Source organism: Macrobrachium rosenbergii, chromosome 6 (genome assembly GCF_040412425.1).
Source record: "Macrobrachium rosenbergii isolate ZJJX-2024 chromosome 6, ASM4041242v1, whole genome shotgun sequence".
Classification (NCBI taxonomy): Eukaryota; Metazoa; Arthropoda; class Malacostraca; order Decapoda; family Palaemonidae; genus Macrobrachium; species Macrobrachium rosenbergii.
The window spans coordinates 55,094,721-55,110,391 of record NC_089746.1 but is presented as its reverse complement, the minus strand read 5'-3'; the positions used below and the strand labels follow the sequence as shown (position 1 = coordinate 55,110,391).

General features: G+C 33.7%; 1 protein-coding gene across 1 annotated transcript; it reads left to right on the top strand.

Annotated features, from left to right (window-relative positions):
- Positions 1 to 809: 809 nt before the first annotated feature.
- Positions 810 to 14,087, top strand: LOC136839593 (cytochrome P450 3A41-like). Its single transcript, XM_067105871.1, has 7 exons — positions 810 to 948; positions 4,779 to 4,960; positions 7,744 to 8,434; positions 9,477 to 9,695; positions 11,014 to 11,074; positions 11,512 to 11,702; positions 12,655 to 14,087. The coding sequence occupies exons 2-7, from the start codon at positions 4,781 to 4,783 to the stop codon at positions 12,819 to 12,821; spliced, it is 1,509 nt and encodes a 502-aa protein (XP_066961972.1). The 5' UTR covers positions 810 to 948; positions 4,779 to 4,780; the 3' UTR covers positions 12,822 to 14,087.
- The last annotated feature ends 1,584 nt before the right edge of the window (positions 14,088 to 15,671 follow it).

Sequence of the window (15,671 nt, the reverse complement as noted above, 5' to 3'; positions counted from 1 at the left end):
ATATATATATATATATATATATATATATATATATATATATATATATATATATATATAGTATAATGCAAATAAGTGACAAAGTAATATACAGTATACCACCCACCATAAGGGGACTAAATGTAGCCCTTGAGGAGACCCCATGCCCAAAATAACTGCGTAATAATCTAATCAAGAAAATGTTGATAAAACGTAGACACGATTGAAGAGGATCAAAGTTTTGAAGTGACAGATGTGACGAAGATAAGGGCTTCGGATTTGTTGTCTTTGATTAAATGTCCTCAACTTTTATCTTGGTTGTTTTGTATTTCTTCCGCTAGAGGCTACAGCGAATACCCACGCAAAGATGGGAATGAACAAAAGCTATATGTCGTTTTGTGTCCCCACTATGAGATCAAGTATGAAAATAGTAGTTTTTACATGCACCACTGAACATCGATTCGTTTGTCCTTTATGTCTGTGTAGGCTATTCCTGAATAAGAATGAAGTATTTTTTTTTTTTATGAATCAACGCTATTCGTCACTGTATTTCTTCAACTTATTAGGCACTGAACACAATTAATTCCTTATAATTTGAAAATGAGTGTTTGTATTTTGAATATTCATGCATCAGTCCACTAATCTCTAACTGAATACTACTAACTGCTTACAATGTGGAGATAAATGTTTGTAATCTGAATATCCATCAGTTCATCAACCTGGCATTTTCGGACCATTATAACAAAGAGTGAATATATTTAATTTTTCCATTTACACCAGAATAGCCAAAACAAGTAAGAAAACTTTAAAACTGCTTCCCAGCTACCACGTTCAAAATAACGCCTGACTGCCTGCGGAGTCAGTGGGCACTAATAAACATCTGTAATGTGGCATCTCCATCAGTCTAGCTGGGGCACTCGGCTGGATCGCATCCACAACTCAGATTCTGAAGGAACGCTAACTCGACCACAAGTAAGGTTTCTTTGTACTAAAGAATTATATATATATATATATATATATATATATATATATATATATATATATATATATATATATATATATATATATATATATATATATATATATATATATATATATATATATATATATATATATATATATATATATATATATATATATATATATATATATATATATATACAGTATATATATATATATATATATGTGTGTGTATAAACTACAAAATAATCCATTAATATTAGATTCACTTTACTTTGATAATAACTTTTGCCTAAAGGGAATAATTTATATGTGCTTCTACTCCAAGCAGAATTCTAATCTGTCTTTTATGGGTATAACCTGATAGCCAAGTAGAGAAATCACTGTAATCCTGTTTCTAAGCTAATTCGAGTTCCATCCCAGAAAGGTAAGGAATGAGAGCTTACATACTTCCCTTTGGAGGTAAGTTATTCCAATGGTGGAAAGAAATCAATATTAATTTGTTATTTGTAGCTTTGAAGTAATAACGTTTTGTGTAAAATCAATGACAAACTGCATACATACGTATATACATATATATATATATATATATATATATATATATATATATATATATATATATATATATATATATATATATATATATATACATTTATATATATATACAGTATATATATATATATATATATATATATATATATATATATATATATATATATATATATATATATATATATTATGCGCTTGTATTTCTGTACGTTTTTGTGTTCGATTTTTCACACGTTTATTATATTTGTATTTTAAAGTATGCTTCGAGTCATGCGGTTGCATAATTATGCACGAGTTAGCACATTTCAGTGATTATAGGTAATGTTGATCCACATCAATACACAGGGATGAAGATTTTGAATACCTCGAGCAAAGAAATTTTTGGACCTAGAAAGAAACAAATAGAAAAAGCGCCGATGTTTCTTCGGCGCAGTCGAGTTTTCTGTACAGCGTATCATCAAGGCCATCGAAAATAGATCTATCTTTCGGTGGTCTCGGTATAATGCTGTATGAGCCGCGGTCCATGAAACTTTAACCACGGCCCGGTGGTGGCCTAACTTATATCGTTGCCAGAAGCATTATTATGGCTAACTTTAACCTTAAATGAAATAAAACCTACTGAGGGTTGCAATTTTGTATGTTTTGATGATTGGAGGGTGGATGATCAACATACCAATTTGCATCCCTCTAGCCTCGGTAGTTTTTAAGATCAGAGGCCGGACAGAGAAAGTGCCGACGGAAAGACAAAGCCATCACAATAGTTTTCTTTTACAGTAAACAAAAAAAAAATGGTTTGTAAGAAATTTTTCGACTTCTTGCCAAACTCTTAGTTTTTTAGAACCTGAAAATTGACACACAGCCATGTAAATATACATATATATACATATGTGTGCATACGTGTATGTATATAAATATATATTTCTTGCCCAAAAACAGACTTGAAGAATTTTTACTACCACGTGAAATCAAAGTCCTTCAAAGAAAGCATCGTACTTACCTCATACAAAAATGGGAAAAAAGCACGTTAAATGAAGAAGAAAGAAAAGGAGAAGAATTTAGTCCAGAGTGCTGAGAATGTGTTGATGAGAAAGTAGTATATTGAAAGTGATCAGACGTAAAGCACTTTTTCTGTCCGCCCTCTGATCTTAAAGAGGAAGAGAATGGTTTGGTGTAAAGTAAGTGTCCTACAAGGACGTGTATATTCTCCGTAACTGTTTTTTTTATTTATGTGGTTGTGGAACAAGAGAAAGGGTTAAGACTGTTTGAAAGTGTCTGAAGGAGAAAAAATTGAAATGACAGAAATGTAAAGATCACCATTATAAATAGAGACCAGAAAACTGGTATGAATGAATGTTAGTGTTGATGGGGGGAGAATGGAAGATAAATATTACGGATGACTGAGGAACGAGAGGGGAATAATCAATGACTATGCGAGGGAAACAGAAAAATTCTGCAAAATGGGGAACAGAAAGTAGAGTCGTGAGAAGGAAAAGCTAGACAGAATGAACGGATTATTGACTAAACTATCGTGATGAAAGTAAAGTATAGCATATGAATGAAAACAGCAAAAATTTCTGGAGTCATCTTGGGAAAAATATGTGATGATTAAAAAAAATAAAGGAAAAGTAAAGATGAGGTGGTGCGGTAAAAAATAAAAGTTTAGAATTGGTGAAGAGATGAATCGATGTACTTTGAAGAGATTAGTTCTTGTAGAGAAGGTGAAAGAGGATGGGTTGTACGAAAAGATTATTGTAGATTTATAACGACACAAACCTTTAGAGAAAGGTGTAGAGAGAGAGACCTAAAAAAAAAGTGCTTGATTGTCGGAGCAAGAGTCCCAGCCAGTACAATTGTCTAAAATAAAGACAACAAGGAGGTAATCTGCGCAAAGGGTCCAATTTTTATTAGAAAGTTGAAGAATAAATATGGCATTGACAGTTTATTGTGGTTCTGCTTTATTTTACACTTCCACGGACATATGTATTCTCTCTCTCTCTCTCTCTCTGTCTCTCTCTGTCTCTCTCTCTCTCTCTCTCTCTCTCTCTCTCTCTCTCTCTCTCTCTCTCTTTTTTTATCTTCGCTGGTAGAAGTTGCACCATACGGTCCCAAGCAGTGTTAAATCCAAGCAAAAAATAAAAAGATAAATAGGATGTTAGTCTGCTTTTCCCAGTAGAATTGGGAAAAAGTTTTTTGCATGCAATAATGACTCTGGAACAGTGACAGTGAAGGGTTGTTACTATGAGTTTAACAAGGTACCCCTTATTCTATGAAGACCTAGAAGTATTCCTTCTCACAGACATTATTATTATTGTTGTTGTTGTTGTTGTTGCTGTTTAAAGTGTGCGAACATTCATATTTAAAAAATCTAAAATTCATTCACTTGCAAGCTGAACTTCACAATCCATACAGCCGATCTACAAGACTCTCTCTCTCTCTCTCTCTCTCTCTCTCTCTCTCTCTCTCTCTCTCTCTCTCTCTCTCACACAAACACAATTACTCTTAATTTTCTTGGTTCTGAGAGGTTTTGCCAGACACAGAAATACATAATGTGGATCAGTAGAAAAATAACTGCTCGCGATGTTATTCGAAGAGAAGAAAAATCAGAAAAACGTAAATAGTGTCTATTAACTTAATTCCTAAAAACTATTTTACTAAAGATGGCATGAAATAGGCTAATATTTTGCGACTTGCATTTACCGAGAAGAAGAAGAAGAAGAAGAAGAAGAAGAAGAAGAAGAAGAAGAAGAAGAAGAAGAAGAAGAAGAAGAAGAAGACATAAAACTCAGAAAGCTGCTAGTCATCATGACAGCGACCAAGGTTCCATTTTTTTGCTTTGAGGGCCACCATTTTTGCATCTTATTTGAGTACCTCCTACAATATCTCTTTATTTTTCACGTCTTATTTAAATGTATAGTTTCTGTGTCCGTAAGTTTCGCCCTGAAAGTAACAGATGATTTACTGATTATAGTAAAGAGTTCTCATAACAACACTTTCGAAAGAAAATTTCAAAGGTCATTTAAGTAAACGTTTTATTATATTTCATGATATGATAGTATATCGAGTTTGTTATCAAAGACAGGTTAGCTGTAAAACCATCTAGATATTGATCAGACCCTGAAATAGTTCAGCTGCATTTGTTTTCAAGAAGCCACCAAATTCTTAGTTATCGTAAGACGCATTTCTCATATCAGTGTTGTCAGACATTTGTGGAACGGACTTCAGTGCGTGCGTATAGGCATGGATCCACAAACTATCATTGCAGTTGTTGATTATGCAATTATTATAATTTTCAGGCATGATGTTGGTAACGCTGGCCATAGTGGCCCTGCTGGTGACGTCACTGTGGCTCTACAACAAACACCGTCATAGTTACTGGGCCAAACGAGGCATTCTCTCTCCCCCAGCTCTGCCTCTACTCGGGAATTTCATCGACATAGTGGCGGGAAACCCTGGCAGATGGACTTTCGATGAAAAGGTAAACAATCGGAATGCTAACGACAAATGCTTGATCTTGTGACCCTCACGATATATATATATATATATATATATATATATATATATATATATATATATATATATATATATATATATATATATATATATAAACACACACACACACACACATATATACAAGTATGTATATATATATATATATATATATATATATATATATATATATATATATATATATATATATATATATATATATTTTATATATATATATATATATATATATATATATATATATATATATATATATATATATAATTGAGATGCTAAGTACTTATTACCAAGACTTGTACAGCAACTAAAGATATACAGAGACATGGGCTTATATATATAGTATATATTTATGGTGGGTATAAGTCCTAAGGGAATACAAAAAGTTAGGGAGGTCACAGAACGGTCAACGGATTAACATCGAAACGTACCTATTGGTAATCCTCGTTATTCTATCTTTCAAATCCTTCTGAAACATGTTAATTAAAGGGTCAAAAGGAAATAATACTTGGCTCAAATTAAGGTTATTCTCCCTGGTCAGCTGAAATAGTTTCATTACTTAGTAATATTAAATTGCCTTGCGTCCAATTTATTGTGTGGGACTTTTCACTTAGATGCAAAAATAGAGCATTATTAGTCTAACCTATTCTTACTGAATATATGTGTGTTGTTTTAATCTGATGTTTAATTCTTTACTGGTCTGACCTAAGTAAAATAAATCACAATCTATACAATGAACTTTGTATACAATATTGCTATCTTGTCGGGGCTAGTTTTTATAAGCATGTTTTTGATATTATTATATGTGAGGGATACATTTGTATCAAACAAGTTTTTTAAAATTGCTGTATTATTATACAGTATGCACCCTTCACACACACACATAAATATATATATATATATATATATATATATATATATATATATATATATATATATATATAATATATATATATACACACACACACACACATATATATATATATATATATATATATATATATATATATATAATATATATATATATACACACACACACACACACATCACACACACACACACACACACACACACACATATATATATATATATATATATATATATATATATATATATATATATATATATATATATATATTTTCTGACTCACACTGGGACCAAACCCCGGTCCTTCAAGTGAGAGTCCAGGGCGTTAGCAATTCATCCACACAGGTGATAAAAGAAGTTGAAGCCAAAGTACTCCGTATCTGAGGTTTTTCCCGGGCAGGAGCTTAGCATCTATCATAACAACGAATTTTACCCAACTTCCCGACCTACCAGCGAGAGCATTGCTAACATTTCATTCAACTTGCCCTTTCACCATGAGATCTGACGGAAATAAACACATGGGAACGTGATTCACAGAAACAAATTTCTGACTTACATCGGACCGAACCCCAGTCTCTCAAGTAAGAGTCCACGGTCTTAGCAATTCATCTGCACAGGTCATAAAAGAAGTTGGAACCTAACTTCGCTGGTATGTTAGGCGCTAGGCGCCTGCCCGGGAAAAACCTCAGGTACGGAGTACTTAGGTTCCAACTTCTTTTGTTACCTGTGTGAATGAATCGCTAAAGCCCTGGACTCTTACCTGAAAGATTGGCGTTCGGTCCTAATGTGAGTCAGAAATTTATTTCTGTAAAGCACGTTCCATGGTGTTCATTTCCATATACATGTATGTATGTATGTGTGTGTTGCGTTCATGCATGCGTATATGGGTGATTGTGGATTTTCATGCACATAAATAAATGTGTGTATTTTTATCACTGGACATACTGGATCACAGAAAAGTGGAAGGTTTCGTACACTTTTCGTCAGCAACAGAGTAAGAATTAATCTAAATAAGAGGCCAAATTTTAAATAAAATAATTAATGTAGAGACTTTTCTCACAACCTAAAATATATATGATACTGGGAATATTATTAATTTATCAATCCTTGGTTATAAAAAAAATTTTTGACAAGATAAGAGAAGTATGTTAATATGAAAATTTCAATGTACACCATACGCCATTTCCCGTCTTGCAACTTTCCAGTTTTTCAGAGTCTTTAGGGATCGCACACTCAATTTCTTGACCTCAGCGACTCTGGTACATATTTACAGTAGTGTGGACAGGTGGGTGGTAGGCTGATTGCTCTCTACAGACCTAGCAAACGTGAACCTAATAAAACAGCCTTTAGACTTGGCACCCACTTTCACTGAATGTGCCTTCCACAGGCGGGCGAGGGGTCACCACAAATCTACTCTGTAAATGTGCTTTTTGGTAGCGATATTTCAAGTTAACTTTACATTGCCTTATCAGTAAACGTTTTCAACGATGCTGGCAACAGTTTCTAATGGTATAAAGATTGGAACGATAAATGTTAATTATTTAAAAAGGGTCTTTGTAAAACAAAAAAATTACTTTTACGGGATACAGAATAATGCCATTGTCAGTTAATTAAAAATATTTTACAAGTATGTTCCTGAAATAATATTTTAATATTTCTCATTAAATTATTTCTTCAAACTTTATAAAAATGTATGTCATTACTATCTTTCCTTTAGAAATTATCTCTGCGGTTTTTTTTTTTTATGTATTTTGCCAGTAACCTTCGGAGGGGGGAAGTTACTTCAGCAAACTTTTGCATTATTTAAAGTTGCACAACTTTGATATCTCCACTTAACTTAAGGGCAAAGAATGATACTTACGGTTTTTTTGTATGATTGCTCCTCTGCAGGTGTACAGAAATTACACTAAAGGAGGCCTTGGCGGGGCATACTTCCTCCTGTCGCCTATTCTCTACATATCGGATCCAGAGATGATTAAGCAAATTTTGGTCAAAGATTTCGATCACTTTGCACAGAGACAGACATTCACTTCCTTGCATAAAAAAGATGAAGCAATGAGTGAAATGTTGTTCATCTTAAACGGGGAGAAGTGGAAAAGATTAAGAAACATCATGACGCCTACATTCACGTCAGGGAAGCTGAAGAACATGTTCCACCTTGTCTGTGAGAAGGCCGATGCCCTTAAGGCATTCTGCCTGAAGGAGGCCGCCAAGAAGCCCCATGTCAATGTCAAAAAGGCGTGTGGGAGATTCACCATAGACACCATTGCCTCTTGTGCTTTTGGGCTAGAATGCAACTCCTTCGAAGACGAGGATGCCGTGTTCCCTGCGAAGGTGCAGCCATTTCTAGCAGCTGGGGTTCTGAGAATGCTGAAGGTCGCTGTGGTGACCGTAGTGCCATTTATATCCAGATTCATAGGCATGGAGCTCTTCCCAGAAGAGAAATTCTTCTTCCAACAAGTTGCCGAAGAGACCATCGCAGCGAGAAGGAAGGGAGCCAAAAGGGGCGATTTCTTAGACTTACTCCTAGAGGCACAAGCCAGTGAAGAAAATTCTCCTGATGATCAGACCAAAGCAAAGAGTAAGTTCTCTCGTGATGTTGTCCTGTAGTAGGTTAACGAGATTTCTCGAGCACAGTTCTATAGAGATACAAATCTTCTGGATGACTAATCCGTGATTAAAAAAAATCTATTAATTATTTTTAATATGGTCTATCAGAATTTAGATCATTTATTTTTTTAGGCTGTTTAAAAACGTCGTACTAAAACTTAGCTCTCTGACTAGAATCTTCTACTAAATTATAGCCCGTGGTTTAGAAATCTTTGGTTTGTTGAGAAACATCCCATTAAAGTCTAGAGGGGATTTAGAAACTTTTATAATGTTTAAAGATTCCTACCAAAACTTTGATGATGATTGTTTTAAAGCAAGAAAGTGTCTGGAATAGGAGGCAGTTAGTTGCCAAGTTGTTTATTTAATCCCCTTTCGAATAGTGGCTTTGATCTTGGTACCGCAAAAAAAAAAATACTAAATAAAAATAATAATTTTAAATGTACTACAAACGGAAACCTACGCTTAGATTTTTTATGTTGTTCCAAAATGGTGGCCACAGTTTAGGAACTTTAAGTATTTAATTTAAAAAGCCCTGCTAAAATCCGTTGAAAATGGTCTTTTAAATCGACTTGTCCTTCACGAAGGACCCATGTTCTTTGTAGTAGAGCACAAGTTTATAATTTCTTTTAGTAGCACGATTCTAATTGAAAAGTGGCTTACCAATCTTGAAATTTTCCTTTCCTGAACCAGTTACCAAGTACACAAACGGATAGCTGAGAATCATCTTGCGTTTTGATTCCAGTGTCCTGTCAAAACAACTTATTTTTTATTTCTTTCAAACAAAGCTGGTTTGTAAGGTCGTATTTCTAACCTTTATGGTCAAAGCTATCTGAACAAACTTATTAAATGTTCTCTTCCAAAAGAACTAAATATATTAAATTGTTCTAATTTGACTCACTCGTGTAGTAAGGTAGCATCTTCGCATAAAATACGAGCATGATTGAACGTCGTCATTCAAACGAATTTGAGCATCCATTTAAAAATAATCCTCCATACCCTTATGTATTTGACAGTTCTCGACGACATAACCGTAATTTCGCAGAGCGTCATGTTCATCATCGTCGGTTACGATACGACAGCAACGACAATAGCAATTGCTTCGTACCTCTTGTCCAAGAACCCCGACGTTCAGCAGCGACTTCGTCAAGAACTCCAGGAAATAGTTAATAAGGAGGGAAAACTAACATACCAAGGAGTCATGGACGCCAAATACCTCGATGCATGCATTATGGGTAGGTACAGTATACCGGCTATTTTAATTTTGAAGTTTTAAATAAGGGTGGCAGTTTGTATTGATGCTAGGAAGTGTTAGTGCGAGCGTTAGGCAGATGTGAAAGTGAGGAAACACTAGGGCACTCAACTAAATTTCCGAAGCCTAAATGAATATGATATGCTTTCATGTAATTAATTTGCCCTCATATTTTCATTCGTTCCAATAGTTGAAGCCACATAAGGTGCATGCCGAAAACCTTACAAAAATTTATTTTTAGTTAAAAAAATTTTTGGACGGTTAAATTGATAGATAAACATATTCTAGGGTCCTGTAGTTAGAAATATTCTTTTAATACTGCTTTAGACAATTTTGAGCTTATTTAATGGCACAGTCAACAACAAGGTCTTCAGCAAGCGTCAAAGTTCTCGACATGACAAGCTCTAGGAGTTGAGATATCACAATAGTCAACCACTCAAAAAGAATGTTTTCTTCAATGTAGCTCTTAGTGAATAATAGAAAACGAAGAACCTTTGCACACATTAAGGCATACCTATCAAAAAATCTAATTTTCCAATCCGTACAATCCTAATTCTGTAAAAAAAAAAAAAAAAAAAAAGTTGTAGATATGGTTATATGGCTTAAATATACTACTTAGCAATAGCTATATATAAATCTACACACACACACACACACACACACACACATATATGCATATATATATATATATATATATATATATATATATATATATATATATATATATATATATATATATATATATATATATATATATATATATATGTGTGTGTGTGTGTGTGTGTGTGTGTGTGTTTGTGTGTGTGTGTTTGTACATAAGTAAGATATCCAGTTTTCAAAATAAGATTAAGGATATTAATTTTTATGTGATAATTACAATTTCAGAAAATTTCACTAATCACACAAATAACTAAAAAAAAAAAAAGCACATCATATACCTACCATATTTATATATTACTCTGGAGTGAAATTATTCTTTTATTTTCTGCTGCTTTCTCATTTCACAGAGGTAAGTGCATGACATTCAGTCAGACCTTCGGGTTACTTAATTTTTTTATGAATTTTAAAAGTTTATAAAAGTAAGGAATTTTTTTGTACTTATAAATTACACCAACAGGGGCTGCATGTATAAACTGAGAATTGGTGGAAATATATCATGTACAAATTTTAAACAAATCCCTTTCTCATAAGCCCAAAGCGTGAATTAATGTTTAATGGGCCGTATGGAGTCGGTACATATACTTTGTGTTCCAAAGATTTTATGGATGCTTTGGGTAAAAATCACTTCTTGCTCGTTCCAGAGACACTGAGGCTTTACCCACCAGCTCCAAATTTAGAGAGAGAATGCTCCAAGGACTACAAGTAAGTCACGCCATCTTACTTTGGATTAACAAATCTTGTTATATTCTGGAAACCAGAACCTCCAGGATAGTCTAAAGTAGTCGACTATACACTCAGTCGTCCCCATACAATGCAGTCTATATTCCTTTTCGGTGGGGGAGGGGGAGAGCTGTGTCGATCAGTCAGTTGAATGCTAAATTTATATTGAAAGAATTAAATTGCATACTTGTTCTCGTTGCCATTACTGATGAAAAATAAAAGAAAGGTTTTGGGCTGTTAAATTCTGATATATTTGTTTTTCACAGGTTTGTTCACGTTTCTTTCGGAGATCCGCTTTCGCCATATTGCTACTCTTCATTTTTCGGAAGGCATATTCCGACGATCTCTCGTCTGCAAAGACGTATCCTTGGTTTAATGCTCTTATTCCCCTTCTCTCTTTACTTTGTTTATTCCCTCAGGGTCCCCGGAACGAACATCACTGTAAGGAAAGGAGATGTAATCGAGATCCCTCTCTGGAGTATTCACCACGACGAGAAATACTGGCCTGAACCCGAAGTCTATAACCCAGATCGATTCATGCCTGAAAACAAGGCTGATATTGTGCCTTACACTCACATGCCCTTCGGAGGTGGACCAAGGAACTGCATAGGTAAGATTATGTTTGTAGTTTACTTCTTATGTTGTTTGGCTAATCATTCGTTGTTATTACATAATTTGTGGTATTAACTTCCTATTCATGGTAAGACATCTCTGCTGCTTAGTTTTTAATCTGGAAAGCTATAGTTCGGAAATTTCAGAAGATATCTGCAGCGCGAAAATAAAAAAAATGTTACTGCGGTGTCTCCACTCAAGATTTACGTTAGATTCCTTTTATCATACGTCTGGAACACCCAAATTATTTTCATGCTTCTGCATACTCATGCATATATATATATATATATATATATATATATATATATATATATATATATATATATATATATATATATATATATATATATATATATATATATATATATATATATAATATATATATATATATATATATTATATATATATATATATATATATATATATATGTGTGTGTGTGTGTGTGTGTGTGTGTGTGTGTGTGTAGATTTTTATATTTCTATGTACAAAAATATGTTTTTGCTTGTTTTGTACATGATTACTGTGACCATACCCAGATCAGAAAATAGACAATTACATCACAATTAAATACAGTATTTAAAATTAATATATATATATGTATATATATATAATATATATATATATATATATATATATATATATATATATATATATATATATATATATATATAAGCATTAATCTATAAATGTCCTTTAATATCCAATTCGCTCTACCTCCCGGAAATAATATATTTTCATGTATGTTACCCGAAGGGGAATTTTTTGTAGTTGATAATAAGTTCGTCGTCTCGTGGGCTCTAACCACAGAAGACAAGAACTCAGGACTACAGTGACGCGCATTAAACCACATGGCCATCAAATATATATGTGTGTGTCTGTGTGTGTGTGTTTTTTTAGTGTTCATATGCACAATGATATGAATTCATTAATATCTTTTTATCTGTTTTCAGCCATGCGATTCGCCCTGCTGGAAGCAAAAGTAGCGCTATCCACGCTACTCCTGACATTTGACATGAAGACAGCTCCAGGTTTTCACGAGATGGAACTGGCAAAAGGTTCATTCCTGCTCATGCCCTCGTCCGTGAACCTGGTACTCGAACCTCTGAAGGAAGAATGAAACTTTTTGCGACAAACAAAGGAGTGATATGGTACCAAAATGATTCTTGACTGAAGCTCCCTCTTTTTTATTTGTTTTTATCAAGATATTCACGCAATGACATTAATCCTTAGGTAATTTTTTTAATCTCTTAACGTATTCTGCTAAATGAAAACACTCTGTACTTATTAATGTTTTCTGTTTTGGAGACAAGTTTTATAGAGTAGGAATTACTATTCAGAGGAAATAATTGTCCCTTTAGGTCATTACAACTGTGTCACTATTTTTCATGGCAATGGACGATTATTGCTTATTCCAACTTGAAGCAAGCGGCCTCTTTCATTTTGTGAGTAACAGGACTGCCATTAAAGCTGGCCCAGTCAGTCAAGAAGAAGGGTGGCCCAAGGACTACCCTGACCCAGAGAAACTGACAGTAAAGGCCACCGCCATTACGGTCTCACCTTTCTCGGCCTAGTCTTTTGACTCTTGTTGATTGTTTCTAAGCACTTGCAGTTTATTGCAGTAACATCATTTCTCCAGCAAAGCAGAATTTCCCTAGAGTAAGGCTATCGCCTTTCAATTGTTGCCTATTCTCCAACCAATACTGAACACCAATTGTAACGATTCGACAGACTCTAACTCAGTAAGATTAGATTACCATATGGAAATAGAAGGGCGCACTGGATTATGGAAATGAAAGATTCGGTGAAATTTTTAGACCTAAATCTAAGTAAGGTTGAGTAGCTTAAGGAAAAAATGAAAAGGAAACAAAGAGTCAGAAAAAGTCATGGTAATGCGAAATGAGAAGTTGACATAGAATATCTGCAGAATATCTGAAAGGAGCGTAAACGACAAAACCTAGTATTATAAAACCGTAAAGAGAATGTTAATAAGTAAAGGCTGGACTAAACACATAAGCGATAAATTATAGGAAAAGGCTGAAAGGTGAGCAATCAAAATTTTAAATATGTTACAAAGCAAACAAGATTTTTTTTTTCTTATTAGATAGTGAATAGTTTAAGGGGCCTTACAGTATAGATAAAAAAGTATGAATTGCTAATATTTTACTTTTCCAAGATTTTTGATAGAAAAATTAAACCAGGAAAATGTTTATCAAAAACAAATGGTACCATACAGAAAGTATCCAAGCACAATATACAATAACAAGTAAATTTTCGCCTGTAAGGAACAGTCAAAGAGGCAATCTTCTTTACTACTAATACATCTGCTTAGAATATTTACGGGTCCTCTATGCAGTTCAAATGATCCATAAAAGAAGGCTATACCTTAATTATGCCACACTTGCGAATTGACCTCAGGAGGAACCCATCGCTTAGTAATGTTTTAAATTTAGCATGGTTACGGTTTAAATTCATTTTCTACAAATAATTATAAAACGTTTTCTATTAATAAATATTATGCCTAACCATTATATCTAAGATCTGAATTCTGTTCCGTTTAAACAGATTATTCACTCAACCATTAAGGTATCAAGACTGATAATAAATGTTATTCGCCATGCCGCATTCGAATCAAATATTCGCTTAATATCTTAATATGCAGCAGAACTATTTTAATATTACAGGATTATAGACTCATATGAATGATATAGCCGTCTGGCTAATTTATTATATCTAATTATGATAATTATGACGATCAGCTGAATTTCATTGACTATATATATAGGCTACATATATACTATATATATATATATATATATATATATATATATATATATATATATATATATATATATATATATATATGTGTGTGTGTGTGTGTGTGTGTGTGTGTGTGTGTGTGTGTGTGTGTGTGGCAGAGCTATGGGGTTGCTCCGCATTTGGTATTACCTTGAAACTGACTTTTTGTAGTATTGTGGTTGCTTATTAACTATTTACCATTATTTTTTGGCGGTAGACTGTAATTAACTTGTAATTAACATCAGAACTGATATGTTTTTGTATGCTGGCCATCTTGGAATGCTATCGCGCATGCGCAGTGTTATATGTGGAGTTTCCTTCAAAGGGAGGTCCGGTGGGCGAAGCCTCCCCTCACCAAACCTAAGTAACAAGGCCTGCTAGGTTAGGTTAGGTTAGGGCACGATTAATAGAGTACAGGGTTAGCCTGCTTCTGACCAAAATAAGGACAATCTCGCGCATGACATCGTCTGGCTGAGAGTCAGGTAAAGGAAAGTCATCAATCATTATTTGACCTCACCAGAGTGAAGAGCACGGAAACTCTCTTAACCCGGATTAAGGCGCTCTTCACCTGGTCAGTCCCAGGATTAATATATAGTACAAAATTAAACAGAATTTTCTTATCCTTTTTTATGTTGAATGATGTGGGTCTCTGATGATAGTTAAGACTGTCATTAAAGCATATATATATATATATATATATATATATATATATATATATATATATATATATATATATATATATATATATATATATATATATACATACATATATACATATATATATATGTGTGTATATTGTATATAGATATAGTATATATATGCTTAAAAAATCACATTAGATGTCTCTGTGTGTATGTATGTATGTACATATATTAACCAAAGAATGTAAGGAATCATAAAAGAAACAAAGACACACCTGGTCCTGATTCACACGGTTAGGCCTACTGTATTACCCAAATAACAATAAAAAGACATATGGAGGATTATATCAATCCTTTAATTCAGGATTATATCAATCCTTTAATTCAGCAGTATCTGGAGATTGACGGGGACCCCTCTTGTAAGGACTGGGTTATGAGCGACATACTGGCTGGGTGTTAACTGGTTTATTGGTTGTTCCTTACTGAGATAAATGTACAGAATCTTGAAGATGTTATTGACGCGTGCGAAG

Excerpts from the sequence above, each read along its gene's own strand:
- LOC136839593 (XM_067105871.1), top strand. The coding sequence starts at position 4,781 with ATGATGTTGGTAACGCTGGCCATAGTGGCCCTGCTGGTGACGTCACTG. Across the intron at positions 4,961-7,743 it reads GATGGACTTTCGATGAAAAG|GTGTACAGAAATTACACTAA; the intron begins GTAAACAATCGG and ends GCTCCTCTGCAG. Across the intron at positions 11,075-11,511 it reads GAATGCTCCAAGGACTACAA|GGTCCCCGGAACGAACATCA; the intron begins GTAAGTCACGCC and ends TTATTCCCTCAG.